This window comes from Myxine glutinosa, chromosome 13, assembly GCF_964187855.1.
Source record: "Myxine glutinosa chromosome 13, kmMyxGlut1.1, whole genome shotgun sequence".
NCBI classification, from domain to species: Eukaryota; Metazoa; Chordata; class Myxini; order Myxiniformes; family Myxinidae; genus Myxine; species Myxine glutinosa.
In genome coordinates, this window is record NC_136273.1 from 32,639,490 (window position 1) to 32,667,205 (window position 27,716).

At 44.0% G+C, this 27,716-nt stretch overlaps 2 protein-coding genes across 3 annotated transcripts in view; one reads left to right on the top strand and one right to left on the bottom strand.

Moving 5' to 3' along the window:
• The window catches only part of LOC137438805 (tubulin beta-4 chain), a 140,813-nt gene that overhangs the window by 17,389 nt on the left and 95,708 nt on the right, over positions 1 to 27,716 (bottom strand). The window lies entirely within an intron of this gene.
• LOC144888650 (uncharacterized) overlaps positions 2,952 to 27,716 on the top strand; it is a 648,249-nt gene continuing 623,484 nt past the window's right edge. Inside the window, exon 1 of the mRNA XM_078767292.1 lies at positions 2,952 to 3,833. Within this exon, the coding sequence (XP_078623418.1) occupies positions 2,989 to 3,833 (845 nt within the window). The 5' untranslated portion in view covers positions 2,952 to 2,988. The remainder of the gene's footprint in view (positions 3,834 to 27,716) is intronic.

A 27,716-nucleotide genomic window follows, 5' to 3' on the forward strand; every position in this document is an offset into this window, starting at 1 on the left:
ATGACTAGCTATGGCCCCAAGCTGAAAAAATGTCCCACATACCATTTTTATGCAAATTACTGCTGCCATTATCAAAAAAACGATTTTTGACATATCTCAGCCAATATTGCAGATAATTGAAAAATGAAGGTGTCTAGACCCATGTTTTGAAGGGCATAGATCATGATAGAACTATTCATAACATGATTACATGTGTCTATGGTATACTAGTATGCATATTAATGCTGTAATTACAAAATAATCAGTTTTACAAATGATAAGGATACGTTAATACTGCAGATAACTTAACATGGTACATAAGGGGTCTAAACCCAGGTATTTTCAAGGTTAAATGTCAACAAGATGCTCCTGAGTCTTGCATAGGGGCGGGACATTGGCAGTAACATTGGTACCACTCAACTTTTCTTCCCACCATTGACTTTGTATTGCGAGAGATTTTCACTTGCTTATTTAAAGGTTTCTCACCCAGCCCACGTAAAATCTACCAACTCCTGCTGTTAACTCCCAAACATATTTTTTTATGTTATCCAATCACAGTGCAGAAATGACAGACTAGAGATCCAAATTAGTGCTGCTATAGCTGCCATTTTACATTTCCATCCATGTAACATGCGCGCTCGCGCGCTCGTATCAATTGGTAATGTCGCGCGCTCGTATCAATTGGTAACGTTGATGTTATTGAATACCTCAGTTGAAAGTTCAGTCTTCCATTCCATCTGTGTGTTGTTCTTGGTATTCATCCTCCAATCTAGCCAGGTAAGATGCTAACTATAATGTTACTCACACTCTTGACTTCAGTTTCTGCATGAAATCATAAACAGGCAGAATAACAGCTGAGCCAGCTAGCACCATGTTAGCTAACGTTAAAGCTAGCCTCATCTATGTACAGTATGTTCCTAATGTCGGTGTAACTTAAACTTTTGTTAATGCCAAACATGAGACATATCTGTTGACTTCTGTATATGAATTGAACCAGAAAGAGGCACGACAGCTGAGCTAGCTACAGTAACTTAGCACAATGTTTCATTGGCCTAGATAGCTAACGTTAGTGTGGAAGAATTTAGATGTTTTAGCTATTAGCACTTTTGATGCCACTAAACATGGTTTAGTCAGCTAAAAAGTACCCTAGTGTAGAACATGACTCAGAACCTCTGTTACCTCACTGAAAACTCAGAGCCTCCTTTCACAGGCACTTTTAACATCATTCGTGATTTCTTATTTGTCATTTAACAGTGATGGTAGACATCGACAGCAAGCATGCCCAAAAGAAAACGGAGTGTAGAACCTGCAGCCCAAAGCTCTCCTCCTACATGCATCCTTCATGTACCATCCATGTCTGATCATGGGGATTTCACGCCCCTCCGTAAAATTTAAGGATCTGCTTCAGAAAAACTGCAACTGCTTCAAAAGATCCGGGATAGACGTCTCAACCAACCGCATGACTCCCCATGTCGTATGCAATCAGTATGTGATCAGATCCCGGCAACTCTTCCTGATGACCTAGAAAGAGTAGGATATCACAGCAAGTGTTATAAGCACTTTGTCCGCCACTTTCATCGTCTGGGAGATGATACAGAACCAGGGCCATCAACCTCATCATGGCATCACTCTCCTCGTAAACCAGGAGGTTCTGCTGAACCCATCTTCCCGCCAGAGTGTATATTTTGTGAGAAAGTTGAGACCAAAGATGCTCATCGCAATACTGAGAGGCCTACAACCTTCCCATCCTTTAAAAACAAAGAAAATGCATGGGAGCAAATCGAAACACGGGCTGAGAAAATGGGTCTCTATCGACTCCATCGAAAGGTGAAAAACAAAGACCTCTTTGCATGTGAGGCCAAACACCATCCGTCATGTTTTAAAGCTTTCCGCACAGCATTCTACAACTATGAGCGTGCGATTCACAGAGCCGAAGCACCAAAGGAGCAGGCTTGCATGTCAGCCGCCCATGAAAAGGCATTCAACTCAGTACTGGAACACATTCAAACCCAGGTCATCCAGCAGAATAAAGTTCTACAGCTTTCTTCCTTGCGCTTGCTCTATGTCGAGGAACTGAAACTGAATGGATATGAGAACTCAAATTATCGGTCAGAGAAACTACTGAAACGCCTACAGAATGACCCAATCAAGGAGCATATCCACTTCACGAAGGTTGATCATGACAAATGTGATGTCATTTCTTTCTGGCTTGTGCACAGCTCAAACATAACAGTTTCCAATGCTCTCGCACGAGCATTCACACTCGGAAGCACAAACAAGAACCAAAATGTTGCCCTCCAACTTCGCCAGGGTATTCTACAGGCTTTCAGAGAGTGTAAAGACCAACCATGGCCACCAACAGCTGAAGACATGGAGCTCAATCCTGAAGACATCCTACCTCCAGACCTTGTCCGCTTTCTCAGCGTGCTAATGACTGGCAAGGAGGGCATCGAGACAGAAAAGGTGAAGCGTCTGGTCTTCTCCATTGGACAAGATCTGTGCCGTGCAGTGTCAGATGGAAAATGGAAGTTACCAAAGCACATTCTCCTCTGTGTGACTGTAAGGCACCTGTTCCGAAGCAAACAGCTCACCACAATACTACACAGGCTTGGACACTCTGAGAGCTACGATTTCGCCTTGGAGTTGGAAACTGCTCTCGCCAAGGTCCTGGATAAAGTCTCAACTTATCGTACACCACAAATTGTGACAGGAGAGGGCAACCTTGTATTCCACTGTGAGTGGGACAACTTGAATAAAACCACTACCAGTGTGCACGGCAGCAACATTGTAAACAGTGCTGGAGGAATCATGGTGCAGGAGGTCAAGCCCGGGTTCGAGAGCAGCAAGGACCGAATGCTACCTACCATCAATAGGTCACAACAGCGTAGCCTGAAGGTCGACACACCAAAAACTCTCCCACCCTTGCACTTTACTCGCGTTGGCCCGAAGTTCCCTGAAGGCTCATCATTCACACCGCCAGCAGAGAATGACACAGTCTATGCCACTACGATGCAAGAGTACTACATCTGGCTCTTCATCAGATACATCGGAAGCTGTGGCCTGCAGCCTGTGCCTGGGCTAGGGGGTTTCACCTCTGCAACTGGTTCTCCCCCACCCAGCAAATCAACAGTCGACTACTGCACGCCTATCCACCAACCGATCACAGACAACGCAGTTGTTCGTGAGCTACTGAAGCGTTCCGAGGCAGCAACTGCTGAGGTGGGTCAGAGATGGGTCCTGAATACATTTGATCTGGGTGTCTGCATGAAAGCCCTTCCCATCATCTGGCGCTGGCCAAATGAATTTGCTAGTCATGTAGTAACGATTGGACCCTTCCACACATCCATGAACTACATCGGGATGCTCACTGGACACAAGATGCGTGGTTCTGGATATGCAGAGATTCTCTTTGAGGCACAACTAGTAACAAGTGGATCTCTCAAAGGTGTTCTCAGTGGAAAGGCCTACGCAAAGTCCCTCTTTTGCCTCAAAACAGTGTGTGAGGCAATGGAGAGGCTGTTGATGGAGAGATTCACTGAGGAGGAGAACATCATGATCTCTGACCCTGCTGTGCTTCTCAGAATGACCCAGTCTTGCAACCGAGAGCACCTCGATGAAGCCCTCAAAGACCCCTCAACTCTACTCCTCATCAAAAAGTACCATGCCTTTGAGGAAAAGGTGCGCAAGGGCCACCTGGGGAAGACAGCTGCCTTCTGGATGTCGTTCATTACCCACTGCCATCTTGTCTTCATGCTCCTCCACTCTGTGAAGACCAACAACCTCCAGCTGTTTCACAAGTGTAACGGAGAGATGGCAGATATCTTCTTCGCCTTTGACGGACACAACTACTCCAGGTTTGTGTAGCATACATGGTAAAATGTATAACCATCACTGAGTAGATTTTAATTGATTATTTTGTAATTACAGCATTAATATGCATACTAGTATACCATAGACACATGTAATCATGTTATGAATAGTTCTATCATGATCTATGCCCTTCAAAACATGGGTCTAGACACCTTCATTTTTCAATTATCTGCAATATTGGCTGAGATATGTCAAAAATCGTTTTTTTGATAATGGCAGCAGTAATTTGCATAAAAATGGTATGTGGGACATTTTTTCAGCTTGGGGCCATAGCTAGTCATTTTCAACACATTTTTTCCAATCTAGAAACACTGATTAGAAGTATATCTCCGGGGGGTGCAGGGGGACCTAGTCTTCCTACTAGATGATATTCGGGATAGTAATGATATTCGGGAGACCCCACCGGGCAAACAATGAATCAAGCCTTTGAATAACCGATTGAGTGGTGACTGACCCTAGTGGCAAAGCTTCAGGCCACTTTGAATGGAGATCGTACACCACAAGAAGGTAATGGGTATGGGCTGGTGCACCATGCAGTTATCCACAGAGGTCCACCTGGCCACTGCACTGGGAATAGAGGGGCCGGAGTTGGTGGAGAGGATTTTCTGCTGAGGAGACATGCAGTGCAATCCTTGACCATCAGTTCGATGTCGTGATCGATGGTGGGCACCAGACAATGTCCCTGCAGTGCTGTTTAACTTTCACTACTTCAAGGTGTCCCTCATGTGCCATTTGCAAAACCTGCGCTCTAAGAGATGCTGGAATCAAGGTGCGCAGACCCCTGGCAATACAGACATCCTCCCAGCAGGATAATTCTGCCCTCACTCTGTAGTAGGGTAACAGCTCCCCTTCCACGTTGGACGGCCACCCTCCTCTGATGTAGGTACGGAGCGTGGTAAAGAGAGCGTCATCGTGGAACCCTTTCCAAAGTGATTCCATGGACACGATAGTGGACAGGGGTGCCTGAAGCAGTTGCACTAGATCAGGTTCCGTGTCTGTTACCTGCTGAACTGTTGATGGTGAAACCACTGCTCTTGACAGAAGGTCTGCAACTCTTCTGGCGGCCCGGCGTGAATTCTAACGTAAAATTGTACTGATTCAAATGGTCTGCCCACCTGAATAGCCGTAGTGGTTTATGTCCTGAGCCGCTGGTAGTCAAAAGTGCTGTGAGAGCTTGATGGTCAGTTTGCATCGTGAAGGCTCTGCCGTAGAGGTAAATATGCCAGCGCTCGCATGCCCAAATGCATGCTAACGCTTCCCGCTCACCCACCGAGTACTTTTGTTCAGCCGGAGTAAGGGAACGGGAAGCAAACGCCACTGGTTTCTCAACACCATCATGAAGCTGTGACAGTACAGAACCCAGTGCCACCACGGAGGCATCACAGGTAACCATCGTGGATGCCGTGAGACTGAAGTGCGCTAGCATGGGGGCAGAAGTGAGCTGATGCTTAAGCGTCTGTACAGTGTGACTACAAGCCATGGTCCATTCCCAACGTACATCCTTTTTGAGGAGGTGGTGTAGTGGGGGCTGTAGTAGAGGCAAACTGTGGCAGGAAACGGAGGTAATATGTGGCCATACCCAGGAAGGATGCCAGTTAAAATACTGACTGTGGTTTCGGAAGGGTGTGGATGGTGTCCACATGTGATAAGATAGGAGTGATTCCTTGCCCTGAGAGCTTGTACCCCACAAACTCTATCTCTGGAGCCCCGAGGAGGCATTTCGCAGCATTGAGTGTGACGTGATGAGCAGAGATGAGGAAGAACCTGTTGTAGTCGAGCATCATGTTGAGGCTGGGTGGCACCATGCACCACAATATCATCCAAGTAGATTGACATCCCAGGTATGCCGGCTAGGAGAAGACATTATTTTCTGAAAACAGCTAGGAGCCGAGCAAAGGCTGAAAGGCATGCGCTTCTAACGGAAACCCCCCATGTGCGTGACAAAGGCTGTGAGGTCTCTGCTGGCTGGTGCCAGGGACACTTGTAAGTAACCTTGCTTTAAATCCAGTTTGCTGAAAACAGTGGAGTCATGGAAATGAGTGGTGAGTTCTTCTGCAGTGAGCAGGGGATATTTATCTGGAATGATGGCTTTGTTGACTGCCCGGAGGTCTACACCCATTCGCAGCTCCCCAGATTTCTTTCGTGCAACGACCAGGTTTGAAATCTACGGGGACGCATTGATGGATTTGATGACGTCAGCGTCACAGAGGCGCTGTAGTTTGGCCGTAACCTGGTCCCAGAGGGACAGAGGCACCCTCTGCAGGGGTTGAATGACCGGTGCAACAGCAGAGTTAACTGTAGACTGGTGTACAAAGTTGGAGATGCACCCCAGGCCTGTAAACAATAAAGGAAACATGTGTTGCTAGGTGTTCGTGACCTTTAGGACGTCTGCGCCACAGGAATCAGCCAGCCGAAAGTGAAGACTGTGGAATAAGTCCAGCCCCATCAGATTGGCACCCGTTGTGGTGATGTAGAAAACTGAAGGAGCAGCAGTGTGGTTTTTGTACCGCACCGGTAGGCTGACCATTCCCAGCACAGTAATGTTGGTATTGCCATAACCCAACAGAGCCACTGAAGTCTGTTTCAGGGGAATGCGTGAATTTTTTTTCTCATAAGTTGCCTTATTTAGAATCGAAACGTTGGCACCTTTATCAACCAGAAGCGGATTTAAAATGACATTCACATAACATCCACATGTTTTGAATGAAGTAACTGGCTGGGTCACCAAGTTGAATGTGATTCGTGATGAAGTTGCAGAGTCTCTTAGTGCAGACACGAATTGGATCATTGACTCAACCGGCCGCTGAGATCGCTGACGAAACTGAAAGCAATTGAGGAGCAGACTCTGCCAAGGCTCAAAATGTGCAGGAAGTGTATCAACAGCTGCTTGGAACGTGTCGTTTGCCGGTTTCAAAGTAGAGAAAATCTGCTGGCCTTCCGTACCCAAGCAGTGTATAAGAATGCCTCGCTTATGTGGAGCCGCCGTGTCTTGTAAATCCAGTGCAAGTAAGTAAGTTTTGAACGACTGATACCATCGCCGCCATTGTACTGTGGGCTTGCTTGGGACCGGCATGATTTATTTGCAGGTGGAGGTAACGAAATATCAGCCATCTTCGTCACCAAATGTTGTATCCAGCACTCACGCGAAACGTACTTGCTTGTAACATCAACGGTTTAATCAGTAACTTGCAACACGGCACAGCCACGCCATTAGGCCACAAAACGCACGAGTCCTCTCAGCTCCTCCCACTCTCCAAACCCAACCGTCAGTTCCGTTTCCCATGACGTCACCGCCATTTTCCCAATATATGAATTATAACGTGTGAATTCCTTACATGAATTACATGTGAATTACAACATCTGAATTCCAAACATAACACAGTTTAAACCCCGAATCCTATTCAGGTTCCTCCTGATGACTCAATCTTTGTTGTTTTGCATTCCTTCTGATACTCCAGTGCTGTATTTGGTGAGTTATTTGAGTATGTTTGTGCCATGTCCTGATGCTGTGTGGACTATGTTTCCCCACTGACAGACCTCTGGTAGCTTTCACCTGTTGCAGAATTTGTGTTTTGTGGAGTACCTGCTAAAGGCTTGATCTTGTGTTGTTCTTTGTGTTTATACATGGTGTTGGCCTAATGGTTAGGGTGGTGGGCTTGGGATTCCTAAGGTCTTGAGTTTGAATCCCGTTAAATTAACGCCAGGTGGTGTTGACTCAACCTGTCATCCTTCCAAGGTCGTCAAAATATCTATGAGTATGAGTACCAGATAACTGGTTATACAGAGGCATTGAGGCAGACGTGCCCACTGAAAATGATGCAACCAGCAGCCAGGTGGCTGCACACGGACCACCCACTTTGTGTTTGATCTGTGTTGTTTTTTTTCTTCTGCAGCATCTTTCATTAGCCTTTCAAAATTATTCTTATTATTATTTTTGGTATTTAATTAATTAAACAGGAAGTGTGTCATTAGTGTTTACAGGAAGGGGGATTTCATTAAAAATAGAGGGCCTGTGCATTGATTTGTGTGCAGGTGAATTGCTGTGAACATTATGTGGTTAGGGCAGGTTAGGTTTGTTAGGTTTGGTGTGTGTATGTGTGTGTTATGCATGATTTATTTGTTTATTTGTCCTCCAACTCTCCTTTCTTTTCTTCTGGATTTAAAAAAATTTATGGAGGTGTGAATCTTGCAAATAATTTTTGTATGGTTCACCTGACTGCACCTGGATGGGGTTGTGGATACAAGAGTAGCAGTTGAAACCCGAATCCTATCCAGATTCCTCCTGATGACTGCATCTTTGTCTTTTTGCATTCCTTCTGTTACTCCAGTGCTGCATTTGCTCAGTTATTTGATTAGGGATACTGTAAAGTATAGTTTGGGGTGATATTTTATTCCAAGACGAATCTTCCCATTGGAGACCTTTCTGTGGCTTGACTCACACAGTCATGTGGGAATGCTGTGTGGTGGGATGATACGGGCACAGTTAAGCCAAACTATTTCCATCTGTTTATTTGTTAACTTATACATTCCCAAAAACGAGATATACATTTACTGAATGTTCTTCGGAAGTGGTTTTCATTGAATAAATCGGGGTGGAATGGCTCGATGATAGCTTTTGCTTTAACGTGCCTATTCTCAGATTATAATCCCGGGGAAGGAAGGCGGTGGTGGTGGGGGTGGGAGGGGTAATTTGATAAAGAGGAGGGGAGAGAAAGGGATTGTTTGGAGACTTTTGGGATCGGGGAGGAAAGGGAATGGTGGCATCACAACTCCACCGTTTTTGTACGTAACATGTATATAGATCTTGAGACTACTGCGAACCAAAGGCCTTCAATGACATGCACTGTTTGGAAACAACACACCATTAAGAGCAGCAAAATATAAAAACCTCTACTGATAAATGTTAGCAGGGACAAGATAGAAATTTGTTATGCCTCTAAGCCAGGGCAGCGCTGCTGACTGATGACCAGAGCGTCCCAAACTTATCAAGATGGTGGGATTGGTGAAATGTCGGCTGGGATGGGCTGGATACTTGGTGTGGATGGGGGATGAGAGAATGGCAAAGAGAGTGGATAGGTTGAAGGGGCAAGGTAGTGTAGAAATTATGTGTGTGTGAAATTCTACTCATGTGTGGTCATGCGGTGGTTAAATGCTTCCTGGCAATCCTCCGTCTCTGTTACGCTCACCAAACATGGCAAAACGGGTGCAAAGGTGGATGTTCCAACGCAGATGCAGGTCAACCTGAAGCATTAGTATTTTCGTCTCCTGAAAATTTCACGATCGGTTTACCCGCCGAGACCTTCGACCAGCTTCTGGGGGAAGCTTCTGCGGGAAGATGGGAGGAATGCTCCCCAGAATGCCAGCCGATGCTCCCCAGAATGCCAGCCGATGCTCCCCAGAATGCCAGCCAATGCTCCCCAGAATGCCAGCCAATGCTCCCCAGAATGCCAGCCAATGCTCCCCAGAATGCCAGCCAATGCTCCCCAGAATGCCAGCCAATGCTCCCCAGAATGCAAGCCAATGCTCCCCAGAAGCTGGTCGAAGGTCTCGGCGGGTAAACCCACCGTGAAATGTTCATTTTCAGGAGACGAAATACTAATGTTTCAGGTTGACCTGAGCGGTGGTTAAAAGAAAATGAATATTCCACCGGCAGAAAGCGATCTAAAATGGCGGAAGGAAAAAATAACCTCGAAAAGTAGAAAAGTTAATCGGGTTGTCGTGAACAGCGAGCGGGTGGTGAAGTAGCACTCTGCTGATAGTCCCAAGGGAAACCAAAGAACAGTGAAGTGCAGTATTTACACGCTCCACATTATCGCACCTTTTAGCTCCAAGCCCCTCGATGGGAGAGAGTCCGCGTAAACCTCTTTATCTTCACTCTCGTGATTCGTCCTCATGTACTCAGAGCACATTGGTTGTTCCTGGTTTTAAACCACGCCCACTAGGAGTGCGTCAATATGTGCGGAACAAGCTTGGTGACTTGATTCCACCTGCACCGTCTGTTCGTGTAGAGAATGATGCAAGTAAAACTATAAGTCACTACAGTAGGAGAAAAAGACGTAGACCACGGTTGAGATGGGAGGAATGTGTGAGGAGGAATATCAGTTATTAGGAATATCAGCAATTAGCAGTTGGTTGTGACTTCCTGTAGACTGGATTTAGCAGGTATGAAAAAGCCCCCCATTGAAAATTTATTTTTGGGTGTCTTTTTCCTGTTTGGTTTTGGTTTGGGGGATAACGGTTTAGGTTTTTCCCTCGCTTTGCTTTGTTATTGATAAGTGTCTGTTCGTGTAGCACCGTCTGTTCGGGGGGATTCCTTGGTATCTCTTGGTATCTCTGTTCTTGGTATTGTAAGGGAATTTGTAGCGGGGGACTCAAGACTCCAATGACCGGACACAGGTTTTACAAAAGGTCTCGTTTATTAACTGGTTATTCACTTCATTCCATTTACCAAATAATACCGCTTAATTCAATGGACCAAGTTAACTCTTTTCGCATGTGGTTCTTCTCGTTCGGCCGATGTTCCTCCGCCACTCCCGTTGGTCAGAGCTCCTGGTAACAAGTCCTGTCGACTCAACGTTTGCTCTCGTTTATATGGACAAACTGGACTTAATCCTCTGTCCGCTGACCGTTAATCCTTTCTCCGCTAATGCCCCGAGGTCATGCATGTACCAAGTCCTGGCATCAGCTCGCTCCCCTCCTGCTGTGAGTTCCGTTTACCAAATGATAGGGGGGTGTTCCAGCCAGGGGCTGTGACCAGGTGGACAAGAGATTATCATGTTCGGGCACATTCCTGCCACTCATTTACGAACTCGTCTTTCACAGAGTTTGCAGGTAAAATGTGTCTGCTTCGTTACCAGTGTTAATTAATAAGTTACCAGTGCCAATTAATAAGTTACACTGAGTTACACTTCCACAATTCCCTCATCTTTTTGTTTTTTGTTTATATTAACCATTAATCTAAACATCAATATAAGTAAACAATCAATCACTACAAGTAAACATCATTACAAGTATAAGTAAATAATCAATCACTACAAGTAAACATCATTACAAGTATAAGTAAATAATCAATCACTTTGGTAATCAAATTCCCTTGGGCATACACCGTCATCCTGCAAGAATCACAAAACATTTCGTTGGTCATTGACTCCTTCCATATCGTTCAATCTATTGCATTTGCATCACAAATATATTTTCAAAACAACACTTCACCATCACCAAGATACAACAATTTCACTTCATTTTCAAGTTTTGTAAAGCATCTGCACCATCTGGCAAAAACGTTTGCCTCCACACAAATGTTGACTTTGTTTGAAAGAAAGGGCTGATCACTTGTGTTTGAATCCTGGTATGAAACATTTTCTCCTAATGTCTTCATAGCTCCTGCACTACTTCGTGTAGGATTTCGCTGTTGTGGTAACATTGCGGAGTCATAGACTGACCCTGCTCTCCTTGTAGCATTCTTGCCACTTTTTGCTGTAAACCATAGTAATTCCTGAACAAGGCCTTCACCCAGTTGTAGTCGACTTGCCTCCTCCCTCATTGTGAGTGGGCAGCAAGTATTGGTGTGACGTTGATTGGCCAGCAAGATGTGGAACAGGGATGCCGGATGCATCCACAATGATGTTGGGACCATGGTGTTCAGGTCATTCATGGTCCTTACCAGGAGCAACCAGCAGAATCGTGCACAGCTGTTGTGACAAGGGCACAGCCGTTTTTTGCAGCTCCATGCTGGTTCCCCGGACGTTGGTGAAGTAATAACATATGTCCCCGCATTTCACAGAGGTTGCAGGTAAAATGTCGTTATCCTGCAACTTCTGATGTGGTGAATGTTCGAAGCCTTCGAACAAGAGTAAGTGATCGCCTTTCTTTCATATGTTGCAGTGTGATCCAGGCAAATGGTCACATTAATTTCCTTGGTGAAGGTAAGCATTCATCTCCAAGTTACACGGGAGAATGTCTTCATCATTCTTTGAGAAAGAGGGTGTATGCCATGATTAACTTCATTTTTTAGCCACAAATTTTCTTTCTCGAACTTCTTCCCAATTCCGTTAGCACTCCCTTCAAAATGTGATCTCGTCTTATCCTTATGCTCAGTCACATCTGAATCTGCTTTCCGCACACACTGAATCAGATAGGGTACATCTTACCATGAAATCAGCATAATCATGTATATCTTCCGACAGTTTCACATTCAACAATTTGTTGTTTTTCCTTAACACAAAAGTTATATTCATTTATATCCGTCACACAAATAATATTCAATCAGGTATGTATTTTATTACTAAACTAAGAATAGCATCCACAATTGCTTTCAGGTTAATATAGTTCAAAAATTAACTCATGCAGGTATTTTAGCACTACTCTAAGAAAATAAATTGTATATGATTACAATCACAAACGGGAATACCTAATTCCCAACAACAATTTTCCCAAATCAACAAATTAAACATAATGTATTATTACCATAATTCCTCTCCACTTTTCTTTTCCCTCTTTTTTTTTTTTTTTTTTTTTTCTAACAGTGTGTCACTCGTGGTGATATGAGTTCACTGATATTGTAATTGACACAACTCATAACATTGTCGTTATGCCATTATCTTAATTCTACTGTTTCATTTGCAACATCACTTGATTTAATCTTTTAATCTCAGTATTTATGTCGCCATAAAAGTCTTCCTTTTCTGGTTCCACATTTCTTTCCTCATTTGTCACTTCATGCGTTATCATCGTGTTGTTGGTTACCTTATTCAAACACACCGTCACTAAGGCTTTCAAGCAAGCCACCACTAAAACAATTGCCAATATAACTACTAAACCAACAAACAAATATTGGAGTATCTTAGCTACCACCCCTCCAAATGTGTTTCCCAACCATGCAAAGGCACCCCCTTTTATATAATCGTGGTATCTTGCTCCCTCTTGTCTGATTGTATCGGCTATGTTATAAATTTCTTCTGACTCATCAGGTATGTACGTACAGCAATCTGTACCAATGACTGCACATGTACCTCCTTTTTCTGCTAACAGCATATCTAATGCCATACGATTTTGTAATGCCATCGTTCTTGTTGCTGCCAGCTCTCTTGTAAGTTTTTCCAATCCACTTGCTGTTTTATTTGCCAACTTCTCCATAGCCAATGCCATGTGCCTGAGTTCTCGCCCTGCCTTCCAGGTTCCATAAAATGGAAATATTACCATTCCAATCCATTCCCCCATGCTAATAGTTCTTTTCTGCCTAGAATGCAGGATATGCGTTGGTGACTTTGTTAACAGGCGCATGTGTGGAAGCACAAACCCAAGAAAACATGATCCTGACCATGTCAGTGGGAGATACGCATACGCCTTGTGTCCACATATAAAATATGTATTATTATAGGTCCATGTCGTATCTGACATCCAAGTTCCTTCCCAATACAAAGATATCATCTTTAAGCTAGTGTTCTTTACTGGGACAAGCAATCTCATATAGCCCAACTCGTAACTATAATGGTGGCAGGTGGAGTTTCCCATCAACTTATTATTCTCTGTGGTTCGATGTCGGATGAAACATAGGAGCCCTTTTATTTGTTGTTGAATAGTTACGTAAGGGGGCATAACTTCATTGTCATATTTAGGCCTATAACTGTCTTCAAATTCCTCACATTGATATCCCCCTTTTTCCCAACTAGCATCCCCTAGCATCATCGACATTGGTAAATCAGGTCGTATTGTTGCTACCAACCTCTGTGGGAAGCGACTACATAATTCATCCCAACCAAAAGGAACTGCCTCCAATGGTACTCCGTTCTCACTAGAATGCGGCATTTGTGTGCATATCCAACAATTACTTTCATTTGCTATATCAGCCCTTGTGTGGGCTAAATGTAAAAAAGTATTAATCCCGTGTAATCCATCGGGTTCTAAAGGTGTGTCCCTTTCTTCCATTAAACTTCTTTTTTGCTTATGTCGTCCCGCATAATCATATATCTGTATGTCGGCCACCAATGTTGCGTTTTGTTCTCTTATTACCCCGAAACAATGTATGCAACACATAGTCCCCACTACAAGAGAACTCATTCCTAGGATGAATATCACCATTTTCAAGGAGTATCCGAAGTAGAAGTCTCTGTTTTCCCCTGATTTGTCGGCTTGTCTTGATAAGGTCTTTCCCTTTGTCCCACCTGTAGCCATCTGTAAAACATGTGAGCTACCCCTTGTATATGTTCACACCTCTAACATAATTATATGTCCATGACATTCAACATTATATACCAAACTTCCTAACCTTTGTAAGCTTCCTAACAGGTAATAGTGTAGCAGCATAGCAAACCTGTTGTGCATTTTGTGATACAAGCACCAAATTTGGCACAAATGTACATTAATATGTTGCGAACATTTTCAGATATTGGGCCACTTGAAATTCCGTAATTTTTTTTTTCAAATTTTTTCAAATTTCGTAATTTCAAATTTTTCGGGTGACACCGTCACAATTTCGGTCTTCGAGGCCGGCCGATATAGTGGGGCGGCTTAGCCCAAATATTCAAAAGAATTGTGCATTTTGTGATACAAGCACCAAATTTGGCACAAATGTACATTAATATGTTGCGAACATTGTGTGGTCAGCAATGAAGACGAGAGTCTGAATTACATGTATGCAAAAGACCTTGTGAACCAGTGAAGCAAATACACGGGTAAGCATGAATTAAATCTAGGGCATGATATAATTTCCATGATGTTTACCTCTACACTCAATGGTGGAAGGAGGTAATGTTTTGATCCCAGCTTGTCTGTATGTCTGTTTGTCTGTTAGTCCACAAAATTCCAGACAAAGCTTGTAGTAGTGGTAGTTGTAGTGGTAGTGGTGATAACAGAAATTGTTATATAGAACTGAACTTATATTATTATTATATGCAGAAAATAACTTCATTTCTATATGCCCTGCAGTGGACAGGTTAATTGGTTTATGCACTGAAGGGGTCACCCTGGTGTGCACTGCTGTGTTCTGCCTCACTGAGTTGTTCAGGTATGATGTACTCAGCACAAGCTTCCGGTCGGCCCGGAGGTGGGGGTGCGGGGCCTGTCACGGAACGTCAAAACAAACGGCCTGCCGGGGCCGCCCAAAAGTCGGGCGTGAGGGGCGCGTCCACTAATGGAACGCCTCTCGCTTCCCAGATCGAGGGCCACGTGGTCAGGAGAACCTCGCCCCTTCCGGTCACACTTTGCCTATCGGCCGGCCTCGAAGACCGAAATTGTGACGGTGTCACCCGAAAAATTTGAAATTACGAAATTTGAAAAAATTTGAAAAAAAAAATTACGGAATTTCAAGTGGCCCAATATCTGAAAATGTTCGCAACATATTCATGTACATTTGTGCCAAATTTGGTGCTTGTTTCACAAAATGCACAATTCTTTTGAATATTTGGGCTAAGCCGCCCCACTATAAATAAAAAATCCCTTAATATGTAGCATAAATCAGATTATTTGTCTTACCCTGATCCCCCTATCTCCCGGGGTTGAACTCAATCCCCTTGGTCATGAGTGTAGTTGTGATACAATTTTTTTTTTACTCATGTTGTATTAATATCAGCCGGTAATTGTATGTCATGTAGGCAAATAAATGTCACTATCCCAAGTAGGAATATCACATGTTGAAAATGTAATGTTTATCAATGCAAGGGGTGTTAAAATGTAATTCAAATGACTGTAAATCACAACTATCATTTATCTGCCACTGAATGTTCTGCTGGGCTGCTAGGTGCAGCCTCATTTTCTGTGGGATCGTCCACCTTAGCCCCATGTGCTTGTTTGCAATGAGGGGCATGAATCCAACTTTCTATTTTGGGTCCATATTTTTCCTATTCTTATCAATATCCTATGGTTTGTCATTTCGTTCCAAGATACCGCAACCAAAGGTTTTAACCAAAGCTCTACCAAACTATTTCCAATTTGAACAAAACTGCCAGTGAAACGATGATTCGAAGAATTAACTTCAAGGGGTCAATAAATTTATTCTATAGCCAGATCTAATTTTCCCATCCAATAGTTTGCCTTGCCACAGTTTGCCTTGCCCTATGATGTCACATTGAAATTACCCTTTCAGTTCCCACCATAATTTATCCAAATTTGACTACACACCCATTTACATGTCAGCCGACCACTGACCTATCAATCATGCGAAACAATAGTCCGAAATTCCCACCTGATCATCATGTGACCCTTGTCCCTTGGTTTAAAATTTGCAAAGCAATTGTTCCAACTTTGTAAATTTAAAATTGTGTGCCCAACATAAAAGATCCAATTTCAGCATGTGATCAATTAATTACTAATTTGCTTACAAGCAAAAGAAAAAATGAATAATTCTTGCTCCGAAAACTTTTCAGACCCAAGAATCATCGACAGTTATTCATGTTTGTCCAGTAATCAAATCTGTTGAGGCCAATCATCATTTGGGATTTGCAGCAATGAAGGCCTAATCATTGTCTGAGGTACTGGTACGCACTGGTACCCTTGATCTTGGTTTGCCCCATGACCTTGTCCTCCTGTTGACATACGGACATCTTCTTCTCCAATGTCCCATCTTTCCACACTCGAAACACCGGTTTCTGTCGTTTCCTGGTCTGTGCACCTGTGCATTTGTATTGCTGGGCTGCATCTCTACATCCCTGAGTTGCCACTGCAATCTCTCGTTGTCTCCTGAAACACGAAAAAATTCTCTGTACCGTCCTTTTTGGGGAGACAACTGGAAATCAGATGGGACAACCGTCACTTTCATTCCTAATTTCGAGGGCAGTTGTGCATTTGTCTCCTCCACTGTATCCTGTATCCTTTTTATTTTAAGTTCTAGATCCGTTATCCGTTCTTGCTGTTCCCGTTGTCTGGATTCACCATCCCAAAGATGGAATGCAAGCCAGTCTACCGTTAGATTCTGTCTCTTCCTGGCTTTCAATCTTTGTTCCAATCTTTCCAATCGACTTCGCTCAAATGTACCATCTCTTGGAAACTCCTCATCATGTCCCTTTGTCCACAAATACCAATTCTCGACCTGCCTTATAGCTTCTGCACCATAACGGTCGTACATATGATGTGTACAAGTACCTTTTTGTGGAATCTCTGGTTGTCCTTGTGTATTCTTGCAGGCTCCATTTCCCATTCTGCCTTTTATCAAAGTAGCGTTGGATGTGTTGTAGTTTGTTCCTCTAAAGCAGGGGCGGGCAACCTTTTCAGAGTGAGGGCCAGATGAGACTTTTGGAAGGAGATCGCGGGCCGGAGTGAAAAACGAAATCTCAGAATTACTATATTTTGTTTACATGAATAGATTGTACAAAAATTGCATTGAACACTCTACAAATCAATGAGACTGCTGGTGCTGTTTGCCATGAAGAAGTATTTCCATGTCTGGCTCGATGGTTGAGGTAGACAACAGAAGAATGTCATTGAGGTGGCGGTCCGAGAGTTGGGAGCGAAGGTGAGACTTCGTGTACTTCATTTTCGAGAAGAGCTGTTCACAGCAGTAGGTGCTGCCGAACATGGCCACAATGCGTTGGACATGGGCAATGTATTTTTGAAAATTGTTAGAAGGGAGAACGGTGTCGCGGAAGAAGGACAATGGAGAAGAGGTGCGGAACTTCGCCTTCATTTCATCGTTGCACTGCAGCTCCACCAACTCCATCTGTAAGGAGGCAGGGGCGTCTTCCACGGGGAAGTCAAAGGGAGCAGTGAAAAGCTTGAAGTCCGCAGCCAGCACCCTGACTCCTGCAAAACGGGAAGCAAATTCCTCACGTAGAGAGTTGACGACACTAACGCAAGTGCCCAGGTCCACATCGTCAGGGGCACATGCAGCAAGGCGAGGAAAATGCACAAACTGACCAGAAGCCAATTGAGCCTCCCACAAGCGCAGTTTAACCTCGAAGGCAGTGATGTGCGCGTACATGTCTGTCACGAGAATGTCTTTGCCTTGCAGCTTTATGTTGAGGGTGTTCAGGTGCGCCGTGATGTCCGTGAGCGGGGCCAGGCGAGCTAGCCACCGCGGATCAGAGAATTGATCAGCGTGGGGAAGGTTCTTCTGACGTAGAAAGGTGGCAATCTCCTGCTGTAGGTCGCACACCCGAGACAGCATGGCCCCACGACTCAGCCAGCGTACCTCACAGAAGTAGAGCAGGTCGTTGTAGTGCACGTTCACCTCGTCCATCAGTGCCTGGAACTGACGATGGTTAAGGCTGCGGGAGAGGCTGGAGTTTTTTTTTTTTTTTTTTTTTTTTTTTTTTGTATACAAGATCGAGGCTCGTGAAAGAGCGAACATTAATCACACAGAAAGACAAACAGACACATAAAACAAATAACATCGGGAGCGGTAGACAAGATGGGGAGAGAGGGGGAAGGACACAAACACAACATTTGAGAGCAGGGGCCGAGAGACATGGAGACATCGAGAGATCTGTGGGAGGGAGAGGGCTTTGGGGGGGAGGCATGTGAAGGGGGGGAGGCATGTGAAGGGGGGGAGGCATGTGAAGGGGGGGGGGGGTGGGAGAGGTATAAACATATGGACACTGCCAGGATTTCCAGGAAATAAGTTGGAATTTCAAACAAGGTGGATCTGGGGTGAATTAGTGGGGGTAGAAAAGATCAAGGTTATGGATGGGGGAAGATAAGAGATGGTGGTAAACAGCTGTTTTAAAGACCTGGAGGGAGGAGAGGGATTGAAGGGAGTGTGGGAGTTTGTTCCACAGGCGGGAGAAAAGAGGAATGAAAGAGTGAAGGTGAGCAGCGAGCCGAGATTTCGGCAGTTTAACCATCAGAGGGTTGCTGGCAGATCTTGTGCGACCTGTAGGAATATTTGGGGGACAGAGCACAGAGAGAGCTGGGGGAGCAAGGCCGGAGAGGAGTCGGTAGAAGACAGAAAGACCACCTACCTGCCTGCGGTGAGTGAGTGAAAGGCCCTCAGAGATAGCTTCATCGCGGGAGATTCCAATGATTTTGAAAGCTTTGGATTCAACCTTCAGGTTCCTCAGGTGAGTTGACGACCTTCACCACGACAGACATGACACCAACGAGGTTGGCAGACTTAGCGCACAGGGACTCTTGGTGGATGATGCAGTGCATCTTGTTAATGGGCTGAGTGTATCCGGCGGCTGCACAGTGACGCACTAGCAGCGAAGCGGCGCCCTTCTTCTCACCAACCATCGCCGGGGCACCGTCGGTCGTCACACACACAAGACGGGAGAGGTCCAGGGAGTGCTGATCAACACACAGAAGCACGGCGTCGCAGATGTCTTTCCCAGTGGTGGTGTTGCGCAGCGGGACAAGCTGGAGGAATTCCTCACACACTTGAAAGTCAGCGGTGACGCCACGGATGAAAACGGACAGCTGGGCCGTGTCCTTTGTGTCGGTGCTCTCATCCAGAGCGAGGGAAAAGGCGACGAAATTTGAGCTGCGTGTTTTGAGTGAGTTGTGCACGTTTTCCGACATATCCTCGATGCGGCGACGAACGGTGCGGGACGAAAGGCTCACGTTCTCAAAGGCGGAACGCTGCTCTGGACAGACGGAGTCCACTACAGCGAGGAGGCATTCCTTGATGAAGTCCCCATCCGCAAATGGCTTCATTCGGCGAGCAAGGATGCGGGAGACTTCATAACTGGCGCGCGTCACCTTTTCGGCCTCAGTATTCTGCTTGCGGAAGAGTGAAGTTTGTTTCTCCAAGTTGCCTGATAGTCTAACCATGGCGTCCTTCCTTTCGGTGGCAGACACCGACGCGAAGTTTGACGAGCGGTGCTCTGTCTCCCAGTGGCGGCGCACGTTGTACTCTTTTAGGACAGCCAAAGTCTTCAAGCATATGAGGCACTGGGCCTGTCCAAAGCGCTCGATGAAGAAGTACTTCTCCCACTCAGGGTTGAAGATCCGACGCTCGAGGTCCACTTTCCTCTTCTTAACACGCTGGGTCGCAGACATGATGAGCTGAAAAGGAAGAAAATTAGGTATATCAGCAATGAATAAATGATGTAACAGCAAGCAATCTGGGGCACAAAAAATCTCGGAAGACGAATTGTACAGATGAATGTATTTATTTTGCGCGCACGTGGCCAACGCTGAATATGACACAGTTTCACCGTAAAACTGAAATACAGGAAATGAATCAGTCTGCATACTTTTTTTTTTAAAGAGTTCGTTTTCCTTTTAAACAAAAGTTCGTCAATTTCGTTTTCCTTTTAAACAAAAGTTCGTCAATTTCTTTTTTCTTTTACAAACAGAAAGTTCGTTATATTTTTTTTTTCTTTACAAATAGAAAGTTCGTTATATTTTTATTTTTACAAATAAAAAGGGAGAATAAAATTATTTAAACGCAGCAAATGAAAGATAATAACATGTTCTAACAAACAAAACAAAGCAAATTGAAAGAAAGTGAAAATTGAAATAGGTTTAGAGAACTCTGCGTCGCTTACCTCTTTGTTGCAAGTTATTTGTCCCAGACACCAACGTTTGTCGCAAGCTGACTGAATCGGAAGGACGTCCGTATCACATGCCGGCTGATTTGAAAAGACCGCCTATCAGCAAGCAGGCGGTGTCTAGGCAAGACAGTTCCCCGTGCGCATGTCTTCCGGAAGAGGACGGTGCTGAAGACAAAATGTCCCTTTCTTGAATTCAGACCGGCTAAATATAAACTCTTACATTTACAAATGATATGAGTTTTACTGGGAGGTCCACGGGCCGGATTGCAATAATAAAGCCTAGCAGGGTGGCGGGCCGGACGCTAAGCCTTCGCGGGCCGGATGTGGCCCGCGGGCCGGGGGTTGCCCGCCCCTGCTCTAAAGCTTCACTCGTACCTCCAGGAAGGGTCTCTCCACCTGTTCACACGGTGATTTCCAGAGAATCTCCCTCAGCTGTGGCTTTTGCACAATCCAATCTCACAGATCAGTATTTGCAGATGAGCCGGAGGGTCAGTATGAAATGGGTGAATCCTCAGGTGTCCGCTCTGTTGACGGGGAAATCACACAATGGTAACCGCACATATATATCTGTATATAAACTCACCACCTTACTCAATTTTCCCAGGTTGTCTCCACATTGTTAATATCTCGCAAAGATATCAAAGCTTCTTTCTTGAGACCGCATTTTCATCAATCAAACAATCAATATATTCAATTCAATTTATTCAGTTCAATTTATTCAGTTAAATTTATTCAATTAAATTCAATCAATTAGATTCAATCAATTAACAATTCAATCAATTATTCAATTTCAATTAATTCATCAATATTCATCAATAAATCAAATTAATCATTTTGGATGACTCCTTGCATAAGCCCTTTCCCCAATGATGTCAGGACAGGTCCATCCATTGACCGTCACCTCTGGTTCGTACCTCATGTTAATTGATGAATCACCGTCCTGTCCTAGGGTCATATCTGACATATTTCCCCATTTTGCCTGGTCTCCACAAATTTTCTTTGCAACCACTAAAGACAACTCATCCTTCATTCGTGAGACAGCCAAAATGGATGGCAGATATTAAAGTTCTTTGGGAAAAATATCTCATCATTTTTTCTTTTAATAGTACCCAAAATCTCTTGGCAATATAAATTTCGTAAAACTCCTGAAATAAGACTGTAAAATTCCTTCAATCATGCTAAATTTTAAAACTCCATCGCTTGTAACACCCAATTTATCCCATAGGGCTTGAAAGTTCTTTCCCAAGTTCATGCAGCATTCTGCATTTGAACCCTATGATATCATTCATAATAATCATCATGATTTTATAGTCATGGTCCTATCATAATCATCTATTTAAAACGAACATTTCCTTTATCACCACAGCTATGTGGTATAATCAACAATAGAATAAAACTGTACATAGCAACAGGCTACCTCATGGCCACTTAGTATACCTATTGACAATAAGTCATAACAATATCGAATAATCATTGAACAATTCAAAAATCGCTTCCACTGCTCCAGCCGCAGCATTCGTTATTTTGTTTGCTCATTCACTATTCCTGATTCGTCATCAAGGATCTCCATCATCACACAGCGTACTTAATTCCGCATTTTAATGAGAATTCAACAGGAATTTACGACTCAAAGGAAAAAGAACAAGCAGACCTTTTGCAGGATGATCGTTACAAAAATCGTTACATATATTAAAGTATTTATAATGTCGACAAATCATATCTTAATTCTTACAAAAATTTGGTTCTTTGAATAAATCACAGCACCGGGAGAACCAGCTCCAAAAAATGGATCTTTGTGTTTATTCAGCACCCTAGTAATTGGCTCTTTGTGTACTAATTACACAGCACCCAGGCCCCGCTCATATGGATCTTTGTGCAGCGCTGCACAGCACCTGAGCAAAAGGGGTTTCATCTACATTTTCCTTATCCGGTGTACCATCCGTGATATTTGTTTGCTCATTCACTATTCCTGATTCGTCATCAAGGATCTCCATCATCACACAGCGTACTTAATTCTGCATTTTAATGAGAGTTCAACAGGAATTTACGACTCAAAGGAAAAAGAACGAGCAGACATTTTGCAGGACGATAACTGGAATTAGTCGTGAAAATATATCCAAAATACACAAAAATACACACTCGCACAAATAAACAACATTTATTCCGTTTAACAGAACAAACATTTCCTCTATCATGACATGCATGTCTTCAAAATTATATGACCAAGAGAAAAAGTAAAATTAATTAAAAACTGCGGGCAGTGATGATCCGGGGACCATACCGCTCCATCCTGATTGGACGAGTGCGTGCTAGAGTCGTTAACAACGACAGTCCAGATCCGATTGTTCAAAATTTCAACTCAATCGATCGAAAAATGAACGCAGGGATGCATTTTAAAGGTGCAGTGGCACTAACTGAGTTGCCACGAATATGGCCACGAAATTGCCAATATGGCCAATATGACAGCCACAAAATATTTTCCTTAATCAATTGGCTCATAGCATAACCAATCTGCAAGTATTTCATCCGAAGATGTATCTCTGAGGACTTTTAATTAAATAAGTCATTTATAAATCAACGAGTTAATTTATTAAATGATTAATCAATAAATCAAAATTTTCCTTGACAGCCACATCACTTGGTCAGTGTCATGTCCAAATATCAGCTTCCTTACTCAAAAGGTGCCTGAGTTAATGTAATGTAATTACTGTAATAAGATTACTGCAATTACTGTAATGATTACTGTAATTACTGTAATTACCGGAACTGTAATTACTGTAATTACCTCAGGTAATTACTGTAATTACTGTAAACTCAAACATCATCTCTCTGCCAATAACCTGTATGAAACATTCCAATCCGGATTCCGCTCCAACCACAGTACTGAAACTGCTCTCCTCAAAATCACCAACGACCTTCTCCTCTCCTCTGACGCTGGCAACCTCAACATTCTCGTCCTCCTCGACCTCAGCGCTGCCTTTGACACCATCGATCACACTATCCTCCTCACCCGACTTGAATCCACCTTTAACGTTACCGGCACTGCCCTCTCTTGGATTAAATCATACCTCTCTGACAGATGCCAGTTCATCTCCATCAATAACTGCAAATCCCCCACTGCTCCCCTCCCCCAAGGTGTCCCCCAAGGTTCAGTTCTTGGCCCCCTCCTCTTCATCCTTTACCTGTCCCCGCTCGGTCACTTAATCCGCCGTCATGGTCTCCAATTCCACTGCTTCGCCGATGACATCCAGCTTTTCATCTCCACCAAGTCCGTCTCCACCGACACCCACTCTATCCTGACAAACTGCATCACTGAAATAAAATCCTGGCTTCAAATCAACTTCCTCAAGCTTAACTGTGATAAATCTGAAATAATCATCATTGGCCCAAAAACGCTCACAAAATCCACCCATAACTTTGCCCTCAACATCGACGGTATCCCAGTATCCACCTCCCCTCACATCCGGAATCTTGGCGTCATCTTTGACCAAACCCTTTCCTTCGACAAATACACTAAACAGATCACAAAGTCAGCCTTCTTTCACCTGAAAAACATTGCCCGTCTCCGCTCATCCCTCTCCTCCACAGCTGCAGAAACCCTCATCCACGCCTTCATCACCTCCCGTCTGGACTACTGCAATAGCCTCCTCTATGGTTCACCCTCAAAAATCACCAATAAACTCCAATACATTCAGAACTCCGCTGCCCGTCTACTCACCCATTCCCGGACCCGTGACCACATCACCCCCGTCCTTTACAAGCTTCACTGGCTCCCCATCCCCCAGAGAATCCAGTACAAAATCCTCCTCTTGACATACAAAGCCCTCCATAACCTGGCCCCATCCTACCTGGCTGACCTCCTCTCCAGACACACTCCCACCCGCAACCTCCGCTCTGCTGGTACCAACCTCCTGACCCCCTCCATCCGGACCAAATTCAGATCCTGGGGGGACAGGGCCTTCTCCATCGCTGCTCCCACCCTCTGGAACTCACTACCTCACACCATCAGAGACTCCTCCTCACTCACCACATTCAAAACATCACTAAAGACCCACCTGTTCAACACTGCATTCAACATTCAACCCACAGCATTTAACCCCTGACTATCTCTTCTCCTTCTCCCTCCTTTTGCTTTAAATATTTCCCTATTGATTCTTGTCTTTTTGCAATTGTTGTTTTCATGTATTGTTATGCATTATGTTTGCCACTCTGTCAAAGCGCCTTTGGGCTTCTGGAAAAGCGCTATACAAAATAAATGAATTATTATTATTATTATTAATGTAATTACTGTAATTTAATAAGAAATGTAATTAATTAAATAAGTACTTCATTAATCGCTCATAATTAAATAACTCGTGAATTCTTATCCGATTTATTTAACATTTGAGTGTCCCCAAAACGTTGGAGCAAAACGTTGCAACAACGAAAGTGAAACGTTGTAGTGACGTTGTGGAAACGTTAGCAAAACTCAACATTTGAATGTTCCCAAAACGTTGGAGCAAAACGTTGCAACAACGAAAGTGAAACGTTGTAGCGACGTTGTGGAAACGTTAGCACAACCCAACATTTGAATGTTCCCAAAACGTTGGAGCAAAACGTTGCAACAACGAAAGTGAAACGTTGTGGCGACGTTGTGGAAACGTCAGCAAAACCCAACATTTAAATGTTCACAAAACGTTGGAGCAAAACGTTGCAACAACGAAAGTGAAACGTTGTGGCGACGTTGTGGAAACGTCAGCAAAACCCAACATTTAAATGTTCACAAAACGTTGGAGCAAAACGTTGCAACAACGAAAGTGAAACGTTGTGGCGACGTTGTGGAAACGTCAGCAAAACCCAACATTTAAATGTTCACAAAACGTTGGAGCAAAACGTTGCAACAACGAAAGTGAAACGTTGTGGCGACGTTGTGGCAACGTCAGCAAAACCCAACATTTAAATGTTCACAAAACGTTGGAGCAAAACGTTGCAACAACGAAAGTGAAACGTTGTGGCGACGTTGTGGAAACGTCAGCAAAACCCAACATTTAAATGTTCACAAAACGTTGGAGCAAAACGTTGCAACAACGAAAGTGAAACGTTGTGGCGACGTTGTGGAAACGTCAGCAAAACCCAACATTTAAATGTTCACAAAACGTTGCAACAACAAATGATCACAAGTAATTATCACATTGCAATGACCTCTAAATATTCCTAAACCAATATCCCATTAAAATCCCATTAAAATCCCATATCTTGTCACCCTTTGCATTGTTGAAAGCAATTAATTCCATAACTCAATATTACCTCAATTTATATATACTAGGGCATGCCCGCACGTACGTGCTTGCCCATACGTGCTTGCAAAAAAACATTCGTGCGAACAACAACAACAAAAAAACTTTGAAACCACGTGGCAGTAACGACCACAGAACCCCCCCCTCTATTTACATGAAATGGTTTGGTCCATTCGCAAAGCCAAAGCGAACGACCACAGAACCCCCCCCTTCTATTTACATGAAATGGTTTGGTCCATTCGCAAAGCCAAAGCGAACGACCACAGAACCCCCCCCCCCCCCCTCTATTTACATGAAATGGTTTGGTCCATTCGCAAAGCCAAAGCGAACGGCTTGCGAGTACGGTGACCATACCTTGGGACCCACTTGTCCGATTAATTTCAAACCTTGAAAAGGCACATCCTCGGGTCCCCAGCAATATACCTGGCAAGTTTCAAGTATATCGGACTGGTAGTTTGTCGAGAAACAGCGGTCGCATACAGACAGACCGACACACACACCGAGATTACTGGAATTATAGATAGATAAAAAATCCGATCCCATTAAAACCTTCAGACAAACCACTAGCAATATTATTCCTAGGACTAAATTACCAGGACCATTATCAAACATTTATCAAAATATTAGGACCATCATCAAACCAATGAATGACTCAATCCTTTAATGACTACATCCAAACCCAGACATTTTGAGTTCCGTAACTTTAATACTTCAAATTTTCCATTCCTTCCCTTCCTGATCCTTCGATGTAGGGATGGGTTCTTTTTAGGATCATGTTGCATCGAGCATTATTTTCCAAAACAGTGTGAACATTAAACCACACCAAAACCTCTGACATCCCACCATTAACACCTATTGTAAGCGTGCCGAATCAGTAAGCATCACCCCTCCTATGAGCCTCGACCAGAGGGTGGTTGTTACTCACAAACACTCGTCGCTAGCTGTTCCATTGTCTGCCGATTCTCATTCTGCTGCCTATTTCCACAAGCTGTTTTATTTCTCTGAGCTCATGAAAGTGGTGACAATGGGTGGTCTGCCATTGCTCTTCCACAAAAGCATCTTTCACCTTTCAATAAAATATTTGTACCAACCAAAATCTGCGAGTATGGGGCGCAGAGAAAATACACAAAAAGCAACAGCCCTGGCTTTGCTTCCTGGGAGCTTCCTGGAAGCTTCCTGCAAAACGCTTTGCTTCTCGCAAAACGTCCGCCTATGAGAACTAGAGGGAGGGGAGGGAGAAGGAGCGGGAGCAAGAGACAGGGTGCCGGAATGGACATGAGGGACAATGAGGGACAGTGAGGGAGTGTTGGTATGCAATTTTTATCCAATCGCCATCTTTCACAATAATTCTGGACCGGCATGAGGTGGGATTGTCTGTCATGAATTTATTTGTTGATCGAACGAGTTTTAATTTGTCTAAATCCGACCAGTCGTTCCAAAGATATAAGCCGTTTTGTCGCAATACCATAAATTGGAATGAGGTAAAAATATATATATATAAATATAATTCCCTTTCCCGGTTCCCTGTCGCTCGCCGAGCAAGTCGAGTGCTTTGAACAAGTGCAAAAAAAACAACAAAAAAAAACTACTTTACCGGCCTTACACGTCTTGGAAGCAAATGGTCGCAAGGTGCACGCATGCTCCGTTTGCTCCCAGGTCACAGTAAGGCCTTTAATGACCAGCGCCGACCTTGTGCATTTGTATTTAGACAGCGCAAAAATACGTATTTACAGAAATCATTTAGGAAAACACGAATAAATAGAATCATTTAACACGTTTCATCCTTGTATTACCTATGGACAATCGCAAGTCCCACACACCAAATCCTCCATCTTCAGAATTCATATTTCATAATGGACAGATCCCCAAGACGTAATGCTTACCTTGACGACGTCCACTCGAAATTCCAGCGGTGCCTCCAGATTGTAAGGGAATTTGTAGCGGGGGACTCAAGACTCCAATGACCGGACACAGGTTTTACAAAAGGTCTCGTTTATTAACTGGTTATTCACTTCATTCCATTTACCAAATAATACCGCTTAATTCAATGGACCAAGTTAACTCTTTTCGCATGTGGTTCTTCTCGTTCGGCCGATGTTCCTCCGCCACTCCCGTTGGTCAGAGCTCCTGGTAACAAGTCCTGTCGACTCAACGTTTGCTCTCGTTT